This window comes from Anomalospiza imberbis, chromosome 16 (assembly GCF_031753505.1).
Source record: "Anomalospiza imberbis isolate Cuckoo-Finch-1a 21T00152 chromosome 16, ASM3175350v1, whole genome shotgun sequence".
NCBI lineage: Eukaryota > Metazoa > Chordata > Aves > Passeriformes > Viduidae > Anomalospiza > Anomalospiza imberbis.
Genome location: NC_089696.1, coordinates 6313981 through 6333508, shown reverse-complemented (window position 1 = coordinate 6333508; position 19528 = coordinate 6313981). Strand labels below are relative to the sequence as shown.

At 39.2% G+C, this 19528-nt stretch overlaps 1 protein-coding gene across 8 annotated transcripts in view; it reads left to right on the top strand.

The window, feature by feature from the left end:
* Positions 1-19528, top strand: part of GRIN2A (glutamate ionotropic receptor NMDA type subunit 2A) — a 161853-nt gene that overhangs the window by 40411 nt on the left and 101914 nt on the right. Inside the window, exons 1-2 of one of the 8 annotated variants that reach the window (XM_068206734.1) lie at positions 670-802; positions 2798-2984. The exons of 3 other annotated variants lie outside the window; for them this stretch is intronic. Coding sequence is in view for 1 of the 5 variants with exons in the window: in XM_068206731.1 (XP_068062832.1) it covers positions 863-889 (27 nt within the window). In the remaining 4 variants the exon portion in view is untranslated. Of the gene's footprint in view, positions 1-662; positions 890-2797; positions 2985-13081; positions 13105-19528 lie in introns of those variants that run through there. 4 more of the 8 variants (XM_068206735.1, XM_068206733.1, XM_068206731.1 and 1 more) reach the window with 4 other exon arrangements.

The window sequence follows — 19528 nt, the reverse complement described above, 5'->3', positions numbered from 1 at the left end:
AGAATCCTGTAAAGTACATAAAAAGTGAGTTTTGATCCAAGCTGAAATGACAGCACTGTCCTACCCTTTTATTCATTAGATACTTTGAGGAAATAGCCTTTGACACATACATCTCAGACCAAATGTATTTTACCCTATTATTGACAGGCTAGCAGCCCTGTATAAATCACTGTTTCCTGCAGTTCAGCTCTTAGACTAATTTGCTCTTATAATAAGGTGCCCATGGGCTGAGGTTGCTGTACAGGGGACTGATTCCTCATTCTGGTCTCTTTATATGGCTTTCATAAGTTGCAGTTTCATTATTTCAATACCTTTGCACCATTAACCCATTAACCAGGGAACATTCATGGGCATGCACACAGGTATTGGGAGAACTTCTTGGATCAGTGAAACAAAATCTCAGAATATGTTGGAAGGAACCTCGAGAGGTCACCTGGCCAAAACCCCAGGCTCAGGCAGGGTCACCTAGACCAGGCTGCCCAGGACTGTGTCCAAAGAGCTCCTGAACATCCCTGAGGCTGGAGACTCCACAGCCCCCCTGGGTGACCTGTGCCACTGCCCAGTCACCATCACAGTGAAAAGGTGATCCCTGGTGCTCAGAGGGAGCTTCCCATGTTTCAGTTTGTGCCCTTCTCTTCTGACCCTGTCACTGGGCACCACTGAAAGGAAGCTGGCTCCAGCTTCTCTTCATCCTCCCTTCAGGAACAGCAAACAGTGACAGACAGTAAGGAATGAAAATGGAAGCTGTCATACCACTTGCAGCTAATGCAGAATTGGTGTGGGAAAGGGTTCAGCATTTCAGGTGAAAAAACATTGCCTGCCTTGAGGAGTTTATCTGGTTTTGTCTTTGTCATTGGTACAGATGGCAACACTTTCCTTAGGTTTTAATGTAAGATCAGAGTGTATTTTTATATTTTTGTTATTCTGTTTATATGGAGATTATGATATGGGAATGATCAAGTGTTACAGTTGTCCTGGTTTTCTTGTCTGAGCATTTTCAAGGATGATGGGCTTTCCATGTGAGACAGCACAACAAAATAAGGATTGAAATATAGTGAGTGCTGCAAATCTACGTAAAAGAAAAATCATACAACTACCTGGAATAAGGTATTTGCATTCACTTCCTACTCTTGCCTGAGAAAAGATTTTTCTCCCTTTGCCTTTAATACGGATGTTTTCTTTGAAAATGGTTTATATAAACTAGGATTGCAAGTACCATCAACTGCAGGTGAATTTGAGCAAGATTTTTGGGTCCTGGGGATATTTGCTTATTTATGTATTTAATTTTGAAGGTTTTTTAATACACTTTTTCCTTTTGAATTTTGAAGAACCTTAAATTTTGAAGAACCTAAAACTTGCCTTAAATTCAGAGTGCAAGACAAAGTTAGATGTGACTTTTGTACAGTGATATAAACTGGGACTCGCTTATCTTGTGTCAAAAAGTGTAGAATTGCAGTACCACAGAAGAAGAGTTCATATTTTAAATATTTAGACTCTAGAAAATAAGAAGGCAGAAAAAAATGCGCAAGACTCTCGCCTAAATCTGATATTTTGCTAATAATTTAATCTAAGTATGTTTTTAAATGGTAATCTTATAAGTACTAGAAAAGTTTTGGATGAAGATGATACAATCTCTGGGGGGAGAAAAAAACCCCCAAAAATGACCAGCTTTTTAAAAGTAGCTTGGATTATCAAATTCCAGGTGGTCAGCTTACTATTCCAGTAGGCTCTGCAGGATATGCCAAGTAAAGATAGTCTGCATATATGTGAGTATTTGTTAACAGAAACAGTAAAGAAAACTCTGCTTCCTTTGTTTTACTCCATGAAGACCTTGAAACCCCTTTCTACTATGGCACAAAAATGCTCCAATTTAGCCTGTGAACTTCCTTTCCCTCTCTCCTCATGTGCAAGCTGATGTGGAAATTTCCTAAACTGTAAAAAAACATGGGCTCTGGATATACCTAATATAATTTCAATAATTTGGAAGGTGTGAAGAGGTAAATGTATAAATAATCACGACCCCACTCTAAATTTTTCGAAACAAGGGCAGAATATAATAGGAACTCATCAACTGCAGTTTGTTAGTTTACTTGGTTACTGAAGCACGAAGAAAATCCAATAAGCTACTAGAATCTAATTCAGTGTTGTAAAGTTTTATTAGCTGCTAGTTTGAATATGATTGCTGTGAAATTAATAGTGGAAGATTCATATTATCTTCTTTTCACTGTTTATGTTTAGAAATGCTTTTCTGTCTTCTCATTGCTGAACATACTGCTTGAAATAATTTTTCTCTGAGTAGCCAGTATTGGTTTTTCCTGATAGAAGGTTGTATTTTGCAGCTTTGATAATGATCTGAAAACACTCAGAGAAGCTCCATTTGGTTCTGCAGTATAGTACATGAAACACTGAGATACAAAAAGCAGTTAATCAAATTTTAGTTCCTCCTTGGCCTTTTTATTATCTACAGAAGTATAAATGTGCTTCTTCAATATAGTCATCATAATGTAATTTCTTTAGCCATTTAGGTGATTTTCTGTTCTTTAAGTGTCCTTTTTTGTCTGACACTTGTACCAGTGTTTTGAAATGGCAGACAGTTTTATAGGTGAAATCTTAGCGGTGCCTCACAGAGATTGTCTTGATTTGTGCCAAGTCTATAAAAGTGGCACAAAATGATAATGGCTTTCTCCCACCTTTGATACATTCTTTTATAGCTGGTTGAAAAACAGAAGCTGCTTAAGTAAGAACTTTTCTCTGACTGTAATTAATATTCAGGTAATTCATTTTTTTATCCTTTCAGTGATATTTTTCTCATGGGCCACTGTTTAAAATGGCTTGCACTTGCTTACTATGACAATCCTCTTGCCCACTGAATTGCTCCAATTTTTATATTTTAATCTCTGGGTTGCCCTGGAGCTGTTGTCCAGCCTCTGCTGTTCTGTTCCTGCCTTTCAGATCCATAGCCAGGAGCCCTGATTTGTGCAAAGGTAATGCTTGGGATGATACTGTTGGCTTTGGGTTTAATGTTAAACAGCTACTAAAACAGTCCAATTTTCCAAAAGCCAGAGTTTAATCTTTACGTAGTGTTGAGAAATTAAGAATTTCATTGCACAGCTGTTGGCATGATAATCAATGTGAACACTGGAGTCCTATACTGCACACAAAAGCCATATCTGTTCTCTCTGTAGAACTTTTTAACATTTCTCATTGACCATTCAGGAGGCTTATCTCCGTATTATTGGCCAGAAATATAATGAAGTCTATGAAAATGTTTTAGTGGCATAAATCTGAACAACACTTTACTTGAGCAAGGCCACCTTCTAGCACATCAAAAGCTATTTGGTCAGAGATGAAGGTTAAAAAATAGTTCCATTCTTAAAAATTCACTTAGAGTCCTTAAAATAGGCAAGCAAATAAGGAGACACCTGACTAAACTTAGTATAAAAATATTCCTTTTTTGTTAAGGCTAGTGTAAGGAATTTGTCCTAGCACTGAAAACACACATGTGAATGCACATTTTGCATGTAGCATAGGATTTGCTTTTGTCACAGGCTGCAGAAATATTGGCTGATATAAATCCACAGCTGACAGAAGTCAGATCTCTGGATGGTCTTCCAGGACATTGCCCAACATGAGAACTCAATCAGCTGTCAAAAATGCTCCCAGTTCTAAAAGTTTGCTATTCATTTTAGAGAATTTATGTAAGTCTGTTTTCCAGTGTTGGTATTCCCATGATTCTGCAGTGTTCTCATTTAACTTACAAGTTTGCAAACTGCCAAAGATTAATCTCTCTGCACCAAAGGTAGCAACATCTGCCAGTATTTCTATCAAGAACTGGGAGAAAATTCTAAGTGTAGAGATGTAATAGTTTTTGTTACAGAAAGGACAACCAGCACCCATACACAAGCACATTCACTGGTGCACATGTAACCAGTTGTGCAGGAGTGAGGCTCCATTTGTGAAGACACCATTTCCAAAGCACTTGACAATGCAATTTTGCTTAATCTTTATGCCATCTCTTGGAATTAAAACATTTAACCTCTAAAGCTGCTTCCATGTGGAGCAAGCTCAGAGATTTACCTAATTGTTCATAAATGTCAGTCATTATGTTTATCTTTAAAGATAAGAAAAAGGACACGAATTATTCTGAAGGAGATGCAGATTTTCTACCATACTTTTCTTCTGAAAACTTCTTACTGTCACCAGAGGACACAAGGAAAAACGACGCACCACAGCTTTGGTCACCATGAAGAGACTAATATATTTTTTCTGACTCCAATCATTTATAGTTCTCAAAAGGTGCCAGTGGATTGGAGGGTGAACGTGCCACCTCTCCAATGACACTGGACAAACTACCAGTCTATCAAATTTCTCCGCCTCTATGAAAGAATGCAAAACAATAGGTTGTTTACAGAAAGTTGCGTGAGAAAGTTCTCTACAAGAATGTAAATTCAGAAGGCTTTAGAAAATCCTAAGAAATCAGGGCGACACTTACTTTTTCAAAACTTTCTCTGAGAGCTTTGGTCTTATCAAAGAGAGGTGGGAAGTATTTTCCTCTTCCAGATGTATCCATTGATACTTACTTTTTAAAGTGTTATCCTTCTTTATGGTACCTGGGCAAGCCATTCCAATTTACATGACAAAGTAATACAACTGCTGTATGCCTAAAACATCTGCCACAGATTGAAGAATTCTGGGTGCTCCCAGTGAGAGATTGAATCATACAGTTATCATACATTCATACAGCACAGCTTTTAGAGAAATCTCTGACCCTTCCAGAGAGATCTTGCTGCAGTATCTCCTGACAAGGGAAGAGTCTGGTTCCAGACGTTTTCAGCTCTAAGGAAATCCAGTAATACTTCAAGTAATGATAAATGAAGTATGATATCTAATATATGAATGAATAAATTCCAGTTTGTATTTCAGTTGGAAGATCCATGGGCTGTGTGACCTGGGGTCTGTTTACAGCACACAGGCAGCAGGATCCCACCAAATAAATGTGGTCCATGGTGAGAGGCATGGGAGATGTGATCCTTTCAGTGATCCTTTCTGGGTGGATGTGAATGTGTTTTCTATTGCAGAATGCATCTTTTCAGACACCTTGGTGGCTCACAGTAACCTTGTTTATAAACCCTGTGTGATGGGCTATATGCTCTATATGCTGTGTTGGTCATCCATACAAAAACTCTTTGTGCAGAAGGGCATTTGCACAATGCTTGACTGCTGAGTGAGAAGAAACATCCGAGTGAAAGGGTTCTCTCTGCTTCTGCCATGTGCCAGCCTTGTGACTCATGTGCTGGGCAGGCCTGAGGTTGGGGGGCTTCAAGAGGCCTGGGGGTTACAGGCTCTTGTAGCAGTGTCTGCTCATTCCTCTGTGAAGGGAAAAGGAGGGACCAGGATTCTTCCTCTTCAAGTCTGTCAGACAGCAGGCAGCTGTCACTGTAAGCAGACAAGTCTTTTTTGGAAGACTTTGGCTGCTTTCTGGTTTTGCTTTTCTTTTTTAGTGAAGCTGCTCTTTCCACCTCTTGTCCATTATGCCTTTGAGTGTCCAGTAGAGTTTGAGTTCTAAGTAATCACAAATCAAAGGCTTAGCATTTAATTAGCAGACAAAAAAAGGGAGATGTTTAAGACAGAAGGGTTTTGCAGGTCTTAAGCCTGGTTCAGCAATTCAGTGATGCAATTTTTGTATTTTAAGGCTGAAGAGTAGGGACAGACATATCTCATATTATTCTGAACCTGTTTCCTGCCTGGGCAGTAGAGGTGGGTGGTTAAGCCTCAACCCCAGTTCTACCTTGTGGAGCTCTGCCACTGTGTTAATACTCAGTGCATGCTCTCAGTGATGAAATATAAAAACATTTTGATGGTACTTAGGAACGGGACATAGCAATAAAATTTGCTTACTACTGTGCTGTCTTATTGTTGTCTCCTGAGCAGCATATGCCAGTGCTTTGCTTGTTTGCTTCATCACTGCCTGTGTGTCGGGCAAACAGGTCGTCACAGGTAAATCTGCAGATGGTTTTCTTAGCTTTGATCCAGTTTGTCTAATTTGTCAGTTCCTTGTGACTTCCTGCTTCTCCCTGAACTGTGAGACATAGCAATATTGAAGCCACATGCAAACACTGTGTGGCTCATTTTCAACTAAATTACCCCGAGCATGTAATTATAGCAATTAGTAAAGCTCCCTCTGTCTTTCAGCATTCTCCAGAAAACACCCTCCTCATGCAAGTTGAGGGAAATGCCCTAGGTCAGTAGCTACACAGACAAGTCATTTAAGAATTGTCTTGATGTGAAGAGGATAGGGTTTACTGTGTGCAATAAAACAATATATCAGCTTGGCAAAAGACGTGTAATGATATTGTTGCTTGGGATTTGGAACTGGAAGAAATTGAACTCTTTATTTTACAATTTTTAGTTACCTTTTTACAATGTCCTCATCTATTTCAGTTCTGGGGGAGATCATAAATACCATTGGAGAGCATTTAGGATGTTACTGAAAATATATTTGAAGATAGCATCATTCCAGGGATGTGGTTACTTGTCTACTTCATGATTTCAAATAGAAACTTTTTTGTTTGGCTTTTCTTTTATTGGTAGTTTTTGTGGTGTGGGTTTTTTTTGTTTGCTTGGTTTTGTTCATTTAAAAAAAAATTATTTTAGATTTAATTTAATTTCATTTATCTGCAAAAGCAGAACACTTAAAATTGTTAAATACACAAACCACTGGGGTTTAAATTCTGTAAGGAAACAAAATTTATATTTAAGGCTGATTCCATACTGTGATGGGATCCTTTTTCCTTGTTGGCTTAGCTGACAGTCCACATGGCTATGTTGAATTCAGCACTATTGAGAGTTGGCTTGATTAAGCATTTTTGAGAAGATCATTCTGTGCCCCAGGAAAAATCTGTCCAGCACTATGGAGAAAACTGAGAACACCAAAAAATGCAGCCATATAAATTACTTCAGTTCAAGACCTGTGTTGTTTTCAACATCACCTCCATCATGGCTTGGTTTAACTGTTTTATTGCTTTAAACTCTTTTGGACCAAATCTCTTAGCTGTGAGTTTTGTGGAGGGCTGGTGAAGAGGGTGCTCCATGGCATTCTTCTAGAGTAAATCAGAGATTTGGGAGTGTTGCAAGAGGTTCCTGGATGGAGAATTGGTGGCTGCCTCCCATATTTGTATCCTGCCTGTTTATATGTATAACTTCAAAGAGATTTAAAGCAGAGTTTAGTATTGCAGCAGATTTCTTGCAAACTCTTGGCTTTCCCTGTGTCTTTGCATGAGATGATAGGGAGTGGGCAATTTTCTCCAGCAGGATATTTATATAGATGCGAGCTCTTGCGGCATGTATGCTTGTATATATTGGTTCCTTCTTTTTATAGACTGGTGATCTGAAATAGAAGTGACTGGCAAAGAGAAATGTCTTGAGGCACTTAGGCATCTTAACAGAATACAAAATAGTCCATAATATATATTTACCTACCTAAACAACAAACCTTTTTCACGAGTCCTCTCTGAGGTTGAAGTGGAATTGTTAGTGATTCTCACTGGTTTTCTCTCTCCAGATTTTATTTACAGTATCACCTTTGCTTACAGGGTTTCTCAAGATGATCATGGAACAGCACAGTTCTTTTAGTACAGCCAGTATGTCAAGCAGTGCAATCTGTAATGTAATCTGACAAGCAGTGTGCCATCCTATGCACCTGGTGTTTTTACAAATCTCACCTTTTGAACTCAAGCTTGTAATATAAATGTGCTGGTCTCTGAAGGTGCAGAGGTTCACCTCCCTCAGGGGTAGCAGAGGGATGGTCATTGTAGTGCACTTGCCACCTGAAATATGGTGTGGAATGTGAACATGTGGTTTTTCTGCAGGGGGTTCTTTGTGTAGCTTAAATACCCAGAACAGGCTATCAAGCAGAAAATAGAAGGAGCTACCCAGGTTAAAAACAAAAAATAGCTTGTTTAGCAGGTAGGAAAAAGCTTGACATGCTCTGTCTATGCAAAAAAAAAAAAACAAAACATCTTGAGCAAGTAATTTAACAAATCAAAGTTTGTAGTTTGCAGAATAGTGAAGTTAAGATTCTGTGAATGTGGAACAAGTTTTTCTGCAACACTGCACTTGCTCTATATTTGCTCCTATTCCAAAGTGCAGGCCTGAAACTGTTTTTTGTGTGCTTGATTACCAGTCTTCTGAGTGTCTTGTGTATCCATAAGTACAGTTTTTATTCCTTATATCCTTTACATGCTTTGATGTACATGGAATCTTTACCTGTCCTAAAGTCCAGGATAGCATGGTGCATGCAGAAACCTCACAGGTAAGGGATAAATTAATGCTAATGATTGAATTTATAATGTAGGTTGGAAACATTCTTGTTTTTGTTTTTGTTTTTTTTTTTTTGTTTTTTTTTAATAAATGAACCTATTTCTACAACTTTCTTCATCTGCTTCTCTTTGCCCTTGCTCCATGGTTTCTCTTTTCTCCAAGAGAAACAAGTCACATATTTCAAGAGTTTTCTCCTGACCTTTCCAGCTCAGCTTCTGAGCAACTCTGTGTTTTGATGTGTTTATTCAACCACATCTCTAAATAGCCTTATGACTTAGAAGAAATATATTGTCTAATTACATCTGTGAGCCATAGGCAATTGAGAATAATTATTTGGGTACATAACTGACCAAAATATTTAATAAGCATCCCTTATCTCTTGTGCTAAGCCTCACTACAACAAGATAGAATCTAAATGTTGTAAATAAGTCATTAAAACAATGAAATTCCTTACATTTATAAACACATAACTCGGTTTGCATCTGCTTTTGCAGCAAAGCTTGTCTTGCTGAACTGGTTGCATCACATATACAAGGCACACAGAGTTTCCTTGCCACACAAAGTATGAACAACATCTTTCCAAGCCATTTTCCTTTCTGCTCTGACGTTTGTCTCTGAGGTCTCTGCCCCCAGAGCTGCAGGGGAGGCCCCTCCTGTGCTGAAGGCAGCAGCAGAATTGCCTCTTTTCCAGACTGCCAGTCCTGTGTTTGACCCCAGGGTGTGGTTTGCCCTCCTGGCTGCCAGGACACACTGCTGACTCCTGTGGGATCTGCTGTCCCAGCAGCCCCAGACCCCTTTTCCTGGGAGCTTTTAGTTGTCCAGGTTTTGTGAAACCGTATGGGGAATGTCTGACTGATCTGCTGAGAGCTCTCTCCTCCTCTGGCCAGGCCTGGCCACTCACCCTGGCTGGCTGTCAGTGGAGCTTTGCCTGTGGATTGTTCCTTGACCTTGGATGAGAATTGTGCCTGTGCTGTCACCATCAATAGCTGTGAGGGGGTGCGCACAACCTTTTCATCAGCCAACTTGACCACAGGCAGATGCTTCTTCAGTGCAGACCTTAGTGACCTCAGCAGGTCTCTGTCGTTTTGAATTCTGCTCACAGTGGTTGTTTTGGTCTTTTTTAAGGTCCTCTGTTCCAAAATAATAGTAGGACCAAACTATTAAGCAGCTGCAGTGTACTTGTGTTACCCAGATAGATGAGAAATGCACAGAGAGCTGTGCAAAGTGTGCAAGGAATCTGCTAGAAGTAATTTACTTGGTCCAAAGCCACCATAATTACTTCTCACTTTCAGGAGTTAAGCTGTGTATATTGTGCTGAGCAGGTGGAATTTTTTGTTTTTAAAAAAGGAACTTAGCAACAAGAGTTAGTTCTTAGTGTTGTCTTGTCATCACCTATTTTGCTAAGTCCTCTGGCTTTGTCACATGCATATCAGTCATTGAAAAAAAAAAAAAAAAATAGAGTTATGCCGGGGCCAGTTTTAGTCTGGTCAGAATCTATATGTGGCAAAATATAACTAATATATTTGATTCAATAAAGAATTCTTTATATAGCTGGTCACTTCTATTGTTGCTGTCCCCTTGGAAAGAGTTTATTTTCTGAAATGAGATTTTCCATGCAGGGCTGCAGCAAAGTTTTCCTGTTCAGGATAATGATATGACAAACCACTAGTGGAATGATGCTGTTGAGTTTTTCAATGCAAATTTGCTGGTGTGATCTTTGTGAGAAGATCAAAACTAATCATGCTGTGTTTGATAAGCTGCAAATGTAATGAACAGTCAAAACTGTATGTTTTCTTACTTCAAAAAAACCCTGTTGCTATTATAAATATAATTGACTCTGTTTTGAGACTCCAGATCTCTAAGATCAAATCTTCAGGATAACACAGAGGTTTTGCTCAATTTTGTCACCTGACAGAGATGAGAGAGTCCTTTCTATTGATGTATCAGTTTGTGTGTGCAGGGCAAAGTGAATATCCATAGGCCTACTGTACATAGGGTTTTCAATGTATTTTTTTAATACATAGATCTTGCTGAAATTGAAGCCTCTGGGATGTTTGCCCAGGCCACCTGGAAATCCTTGGTATATCCACTGAAATGTGCAGATGACCTGTTCCTGTACACTAAAATAATCAGGTTTTGATGTGTTACGTGTCCTGTCCCAGTGGATAGCCTGTATAGCATGTGTGCAAGTTGTCTGGGAAATTCTAGAATATCCTATGCTGTCCACATTGGAAAGCTACTGTAGAAAGGTCAGTGGGTATTATCTCTTTTTGCTGAACGAGGAGATGACAGTTTTATTTCAAAGCTTGTTTTTCTGCCTGTTTGTAGTTAATTCTCACGTTGTCTGAAACACATTAAAGATCTGTTCAAACAACAGCACAGATAAAAATGCAGAAGAATGATTATAGAAACTACATATGCTACACAAATGTATGTTGTGTAAACGTTATGTAAAGGTATTAAATCTTTTATTTTAAAGGCGTTCACACAATGGTGAAATGTTCAGTTTCTTAAAAGTCAACACATAAAGTGAGGTGGTTTTTTATTCAGTAAGCCATTGTTGGGAAGCATACCCATAGCTATTAATTATATAGCAGCTCTAGTAACCTTGAACGTTTTGTGTAATGTTTTTCCTTTTTTTTTTTTTTTTTTTTTTAATTTTTGAGGGGGAAGCTTTTCTTTCTCCTTATGACAGAAAGGTAGAGAACATGGTTATCTCAGAAAAAAAGAAATTATTAGACAAGCATGATCAGAAATGAGGGAGCACCCAAGGGACAGCTTCACAAGCCTTTGTTCAGTCATCCATGCAATGAAATGCAACCTCGTGGAAATAAAGGCACCCGCGAGGCACAGGCAAGGCATGGCCCAAAGTCCACAGTGTCTAAGTCTTCTGTAGGTGCAGCTTCATGCTAAAATACTTTAAAATTACTCAACTGATTTGTTGAACTTGCCAAAGCATATATATTCTGCTTGAAATCAAATGCATTTTTATTATAGCACAAAGATGAAAGTATGTACAATTCAGATTATTGAGTTTCATTGCTCTGGCAAATGAAAGCAGAGAAGGACTGGTCACTAGTCTGAGCTTGCTAGCTCTAACACCTTATAGGGATCACTGTATAAGGTAAAAAATTAAACTGTTTCTAACAGAAGATGTCTGATTTGATATTTCCTTTATTTCTTGAAATTAATTTTAACTAACATATAAGGAGTTGCAGACTAGATCAAGTAATTATTTTTTTTTAGTGTATCACATAAACCCCCTCAAACTATTTTCTCATTAGAAAGCCTATTTATACCGCATCTATTTAAATAAAGGCATTGATATCATCTACAAGGAAAATGATTTGTTGAAACTTGGCTGGATTCTAGCAAGTGTATTTTTATATTCTTTGGGGAAGTGGGCAATGTGACTGTGACAGTGACTTGGAGGAGTGGTGGTTCAGTGAGTGCTGGTGGGATCAGTGTGAGGCAAGTGTTTGATAGATCCTGGGGATGCAAAGGCTGTTTGCTCACTGTGGTTTCCATGTGGGCAGTGATCCTACAGTGAGTCCCTGCTTGTGTGCCAGTGTTGTGGGACCTTTGGGGGAGCTGCAAAAGAGTGGGAAGGATTTGGCCCTACTGAAGTGGTGGGCAGTGATCCCACAGTCCGGAGCAGAACTGAGACACTCCAGCTCCAGGAGAGGCTTCAGCAAAGTCCATCATCCCGCAGCCATTGGTTATGACTGAGCAATGACAGGAGTTTTACTCTGCATGTCACACTGAATCCAGCAGTCAGCCTCAAAGGGCAGTAAGTAGCCAGCTTCCCACTGAAACAGGCTCGAGGTTGCCCAGGGAGCTGCAGAGGCTGCTCTGCACCTGGCCTCCCGCGCGTGCCGAGGGAACGGAGCGCCTCGTGATGCTGCACGCTCGCCTCATTGTGCATTGGGGCATTAGCCATTTCTGTGCAGACTTTATCTCTGCAGGCAGATGGTAGTTCAGCAATGCCAGAGAATTCATTCATTAATTGGTGCTGATACTAAGTCTCCTGAAAAAATGAGCAATAAAATTTATTTTCAAATAGTATTAGATGCAGGTTTTCACTACCTGCTTGAGATGTTGTGGGCTGTTTGATATTATTTATATTCCATATAGGTTTGGGACTTTTGAAAGGTTTAGTAAATTTAATTGCATTTTGTAATGGCTTCTATTCCTGTATCCTACATTGAGTAGTGCACCCAAAAATTAACTGGAAATACAACTATTGCTTGGGAAGTGGATCAGAAGTAACATTCAGTCAGGCATAGATAACCATAACTATTTGGTGGTTTTGCTCCAGAGTTCCAGCAAAAAGGTCTGCTTTTGCAGCTTCCTTCACAATTATAGACTGATATACAGATGGAGCAAAATGATTTCACTTTGTGTCGCCCTGCTGTTGGTAACTATTTAAATTTCTGTGCTCTAAGCTTTTAAAGGTTAAGAAAGATTGCACATGTACTTGTGTGGAGGAGTCCGTATTTGCTCTGTGGATGAACTGCCAAAGGGCATCCTATGCTGTAAAATTCACCAAACGAGTATAAGAATGGCTGGCTCACTCTTACATTGGTTTGTAGAGTTAGAGCTATCATTTTGTTGTTCCATTGTAGTTGGAGAAGATAAGGAAATGGAAATGCTGCTTGTCATTGAGCTGATTACATAAAATAGTTCCCTAATGGCTTTTGTTAGATGTTTTCATTTTTAACATTTGTGCAGAGAAGCAAGTAAGTAAAAGCACAAGGAATAGTTGAGTGAAGGCCAACAACAAAGGTGGGGTCAATTTTTACTGAGAGATTTCCTCTAGCAAAGTCTGTTGTATGTGTAATGTTTGGTTAAAGAATTAGCAGCCTTACCTTTTTCAAACAAACAGCTGCCCCTTTGATCCATGTCATGTCGGTATGTCAGCTGAAAAGTTTTGGCAGCTTTTCTTCTTACATAATTTTTTAGATAGGTACTTGCTGTCTACACGAACTTGCTGGTAAAAGCTTCTAATTAAAGTGTATTCTCTGTGCTGGTAATTTCAGCACTGTCCTAGCCAATTCTGCTTTCAACAGATTTTGTATTTTCAGGCTCAAGATAGGCTGCCTAAATCTTTGGCTTGTAGATAACTGTTGTCTTAAAAATAAAGCTTAAGTATTTGAAATTCATATGAAGCTAGAATAGAAACAGCTTCTCCCCAAACTATGATTTTTACAAAACTTCATAGATAAAATTAAAGCAAATGTGTGTTTGCTCGTTTGAGCTTGCTGACATGTTTCCCACATGGTGCCTGGTGCGTGCTCAAGAGAGAACATTTTCTGTGCTCCACTGTGGCTTGTGCCCTCACATCCTTCTATCTCATGGTACAGCAGGAATGCAGGGGCATGGGCTAGAAATGGAGGTTGAAAGGGACTTTATCTTGTACTTCTTGTTTGATGTTTTCTGTAAATGATGGGCAAATTATTCAAATCTGTTCAGCACCTGTTCAGTGTTATGGTAAAGCAGAGATACAGCTCTGTGTGCCAGCTGGGTTGGTGTTTGTTTACCTGCACCATGCTCTGCAGAACCTTTCCCACAGGCCTGGGTATGTGGTGCTGCAGACAAATGGTGGAAAAAGTCACCTGATATACATTGTAAGTTTTATTTTTGCTAGAAACAGTGGGCAGATATCAATGTCCAGTGGCTCAGCGTGTGTGACAGCAGCATTACATTCTGGTGTGTCAGTGTACCTCAGGTCCCTGACCTACGCCAAGGTCTCATTGTTGTACAAAAGTGACTGGAATATTGCTGCCCAATGGCTGAAATTTGTGAATTACTGAGCATGAGCTTTGAAACGATATAGCTGTTAATGTCACTCTTTTTGTTGTCAGGTTCTACTTTTGACTCGTTTTCTGGAAATGCCGGCCACTGAGAGGGCAAGTGTGCGTCTGCAAAACCACTGCCTGCCTGCTGGGTTCACTTATATTGTGCATTGTAGGGGCTCTGCCAAAATTTCCATGAACTCTTTCAGCTTCTGAGCTACATGTGCTCCCTGCAGCACCCTGCTGACTTCTCTCTTGGAATGGATTGATGTGGAAAATCAGGGGCATTGCTGTGTAGGCGGTTAAACCTAGAGGTACTTTTGCAAGTGATGCTCACTCTTAGCTGTCAGCTCATTACTGCTTAAGATGCCAGTCAGCAGGGGAATATGAACTTGCTGCTATTAAAAAATCCAGTATTGGGTGAGGAGTGGGCAAGGAGCCCAGACCTCAGATGAAATTTTTGGCAGATCCTGCATGATCCCGTGGCCAAGCATCATGATGACCATGTTACATCTTGAATGCAAGAGTCCCTCGTGGTGGCAGTGCAGAGGTGGTTGCTCTGGGAAGCTCTGTGAGGAGGCTCAGGAACTGGAAAAGGCAGGGGCCTATTTTTGGAGGGATCTGCTGGGCCAGGTGTAGCTGTTGGGGGAGAGGACAGAGCCAGGAGTGCTGCTGGGGGTGCAGGAGCTGTGGAAACAGCCTGGGCAGCACCAAACTCCTGTGGCTGTGCTCTCCCAGCAGCATTCCAAAATGTGTTATTGCAGAGGTTTCATTTTCTTTCCTGGTTTGCAACCTGCTCTGGCAATGTGCACAGCTTGAATGGCCAAATACACATTATCAGGAATTTCAGACAGAAGAAAATGAGCCCTTTCTGCATTCAGTTACCATTTCTGTAATGGTCTGGCAACGTGTTGGAGCAGGGCCAGCTCTCTCTGCCAGAACAAACAACATTTCTGGGGCTGTGGAGCTACCCTGGTACTGTGTATTTAGTTAAGGGTTTAGCACTGGAAATACATGAACAATTAAGACTTCATTTCCTAAATAGAGTGCATTTTGTGATTACAGAAGAGAACACACTGGTTGGGATTTAGTGTATTTGGGGCTGAAAAATGGTCTTACACTGTGAAACCTGCTGTTTACAGTAAAGCTGACTGAAGACAAGACAAAGCAAAGTTTCCCCATAATTGTATTTTCACGAGTGAGATTTATCTATATCAAAGGAAGTTGCCTGATTTTGTAGCAAATGTAATTCAAAACATGCTTTCAAATTATAAAGGCTATTGCCTCCATTGTAGAGCAAGACAAAATATTGCTGTAGAGATCACTTTATCTACTTTCATTTGCATTTATATATTATTTTTTGTCAAAAACTTCACTTAGGTTTTTCTATGTAGAGATTTCTATTTACCTTCTAAAGTTGATAATTATGACATCAAGCATTTGTCATGGTAGGTGAAACAAAAAATGTTACATTTTAAGATGGAATGCATTTATCACAATGAATTATTTGCTTTAATCATAACTTTATTTACTTTTGTGGAGAAACAAAAGAAAGGTGAAAATAATTCTGAATACACCAAAGGCTTTTTTGTTTTACTTCAGCTGTTTATGTGCAAATCTTTCCCTGTTCTTTCTTGATTTTTATATTCCCTGTCAAGTACTGAGGGGAATGGTGCATTACTACTGCAGGTGACATTAGCCACAGCAGTGTGAGCAGATGTGTCTCTGAAATTGTTTGGAAATCATTGTTAACCCCTGGCTATTCCCCCTGCCCCCTCCCATGGACTATAACTCTGTTTGGAACTGCTGCAAAGAGGAACTGAAGTGGAGAAGGTTTGGTTTCCAAGCAGTTTATTATGCAAAATCTCAAGGTCTTTATCTGACAAAGTGCAAATCCTCCAGCTCAGGAGCAGTGCTCTGTAGATGGCAGCATTGATAGGCCTGACTTCCCTCTGCTCTCCAGAGCAGAGCAAGGAGTGGGTAACTGCAGGCGTGTTCTCTGCTTCTGTACACAAATATAGAAGTAGCTCTTGGTATTTTACTTACATAATAAATTGAGGTTGCTTCAAAGTCCAGTGACTTAGGGCTCTGTTCCAGGCTCTACGAGTGTGCATAAATGTTTTTTCATAATTTACACTTTCCTTTTTAGTGGGACACACTTTTTTTTTTTTCAACCTCTGCTCATTAAGTTTTATTTGTGAGACTGGAATCAGGTGTTAACTAGATCACTTACCAGTTATCTTATTTGGTCAGATATATAATATTTTGTGGATTAAATTTCTTATATTTAAGCCATATTCCCTAAATGCCCTAGATACTACATGGACACAGGCATCACTATTGCTCTGTGTGCTGCTGAATTGCTTTATACCTGGTGTCTTTTGAATTGACACATCCTATTTTTTTTGGTAAGCAACAGTGAAACTCATTCTAAATGCCTGGACCTTCAAGATGCTGTTCTCCTACTTTGTTTAGGATTTTTTTTCTTACTAGGGATCAAATAAGCTTTACTCGGAAAAGAGAATTCTTACTTAGTAATGTAGAATATTAACTCAGAAGCCTCAAATGATGTACTTGAAACTATAGATCCTTGCAGGAATTTTAGTTTTCTCACTCCTTGTTTGTCTGGAACTTGAGAGGAACCCTGGCTTCTATCTGTGCTGGTCCTTCAGGAAGCAGCTACAGGACTTTAAGGGCATTTAGGAAGGTCAGGTTTTAAAGGAACTTATAGCTTAAAATATGTTGACTGATTAAATAGATATTTACTTAAGAGGTCCATGACACTAAGTTGCAAGACACTATGAGAAGTCTTCTTTATTAACTTTTTCATTTCTCTTGAAATCCATACTTGTGACTCTGCTTGGCTGTAATGTCAGCAGAGCAGGCATGGATGAACAGGTCACTGCAGACTGAAGTCAGTCAATTTTCATCTCCTTTGTAAGAAACAGATACATTCTTGCATGGTATCATCTCTTTCTGTCTATAGGGTAGAGAACCATGGTTTGATTGGGTCACCTGAGCACTGCTATTTTCTTAGTATTATTTCTAAACTTAGTGGGGCCATCAAAAACTGTAGCTGCTTCTGTTCTTTTGGATGTTTGTAACTGCAAAAAGCTGCGCCCTTTATGTTGGAAAAAATACAAATGATGAAAAGATGAAGCTATTTTTTTTTCTGGTTTCAAGCTTCCAGTTTCACATCTGCTTGTAGTCACACAATTCTGTTTTCAAGGGAGGATGTTAATTTTTTTGCATTGGCAGTTATACTTGCTCTGAAGTTCCAGAGTGAGAATGCTAATGAAATAACACTTAATGGAGTTGGAGGTAGGAAAGTGCTCAGAGTTTTATAATTAAAAAACTATCACTTGGCTCTGTGTGCATTTGTAATTAGTTAGATTGTTTTCTTTGGTCATTTCTGATTTTTTGGTGCATGAATAAAGATGTGTAGGTCCTGATACCCAACATTGTGGACAGTATGCAAACCCTAAACCATAGCTGGAAGTTAATTGCTGTCAGTTCTTGGGGTCTGCAGTCTGGACTTTGGGTCAGTTTGAACATGATTGCGTTTTGCTGAATACATTTCTTTTACCCCCTGGAAAACAAAGATACTTCTGAAAAACTTCTGACCTTGCAGGGTACTGAGAATTAATTTGTGTGTATCAGTAAATTGCTTTGAAACTCTAGAGAGGAGAGTCAAGAAATTGTCAGAAAATTGAGGAGTATTAATTTTTATTGGCATATATGCTTTAATTCATTAATCACTGAAGAATATGCTTAGAGCCTGTGACTCCCTGAGTATGAAGTAAAAATATTCTTGGCTTGCTAGGATGTTAACATGCTGAACAGTCTGCTTATAACTCCATTTACAAGTAAGACAGCCCAGATATTTGCTTCAATTAAGCACAAACTTGTTTTGATGGCTTTTCAATCAATGAGGCAAAATAAAGATATGAAGGCAAAATCAATGGAATAGCAGCTGCTGTGTCCTAGCACCACAGAATGGACTGAGCAGTGGGGATGTACAAATTAAAAATGAAAAGCCTCTTCAGATATGTAGAAATCACTACTAGAAAAGGTGTTAATGAACTTGTACTAAATAATAAAACAGGACTTAGGGTTCATCCTAGTACTGCTTTGATGCCTACATGGGCTTTCTGACAGTAATTTTGAGGAAAGATTTAACTTAGAGTGACTTTTTTTTTTGGCAAATTAGATTTAACATGATTTGGTAAGTCATAATATCTTCCAGTTCAGAGCAGATATTGGATGGATACTTCATTTGCTGTTCCATTTCTATCAACTGCAATGAAGTCATATTATAGACTCTGCTTAGTTTCTGCTGTTAGTTTCTGCATTATGCAAACTACTAAAAAGCCATATGAATTAGGGAAGAACTTTTTATGCACAGTTGAAGTGACATAAATGCACAAGATAAAAATAAATGAACTTCAGTTGCCTTATTGTCATGTTAACTTATAATCTTTACATGCTAAAGTCTGAAATGTTTTATTAATTGTAATAGGCCCTGCTTTTTGCTGGTCTGTGGTGTTCATTTTCCTGGCTTGGAGAGGTCTTTTTAGGTGATTCCATATATGCTGATGCAGAAATTCACCTTCCTGGCCTTTTCTTCTTATTGTTCCATTTTAGTTCAAGTAAATTTTGGAACATAAGGTGAGATCTGGATTTTTCTACCTAAAAATGAAGTAGCATCACTTACTCTGCATCCTGGTATACTAACCAGGTACAGAGGAGACATCCACAGGCCGTGTTTGCTCATCCAACTTTGTGCATTTTCCTGAAGTGTGACCTGCAAGGCCCTTTGCTAAAACTTCCGAGATAATAGTACCTCTGGGACTATTGTTTTGCACCTTGAGTCTCCACTGTGAGAACTGCTCAGCCCAAGGGATGAGGCGTTTGGAAGCACATTGAGATCTTCAGAATTTTCCAGTGCAAAGTTCTGGTTTAATTGTCATCAACAAAAATGTTTTATGTTTTGTCCAATGAGCTTGTGATTGCCTTTTTCTAAGACAGTTTTTATAGTGTGGCTGAAGTATTTTAAGTAAAATTATAGGCCCTCTTAAAGCAAGTGTTGCTCCTTGTACATACCTTGCATGATTTTAAGGCGAAAGAAGAACCTGCTAATATTAGCACAGCTAATTACTTTAATCAATTAGCATGGGATTTCCTAAAATAGAAAATTACATGATTGTGATTAGTACTACTTTCTTTAGGCACTGACAGCTTTCTGCCATTGTTTCCTCAGTGCTGGATTAGTGTTTTGCATAAAAATGAAGAGCTTTTCACTGTGGTGATGCTTGTGCTCTGTGGTGTAGGGAAGGTGCAGAGGCTGTGGGTCTTGGGGCAGCCTGGCTGCCACAGTTTGTCTCTCCTGAGACGGACTCTTATTATCTTTTTTT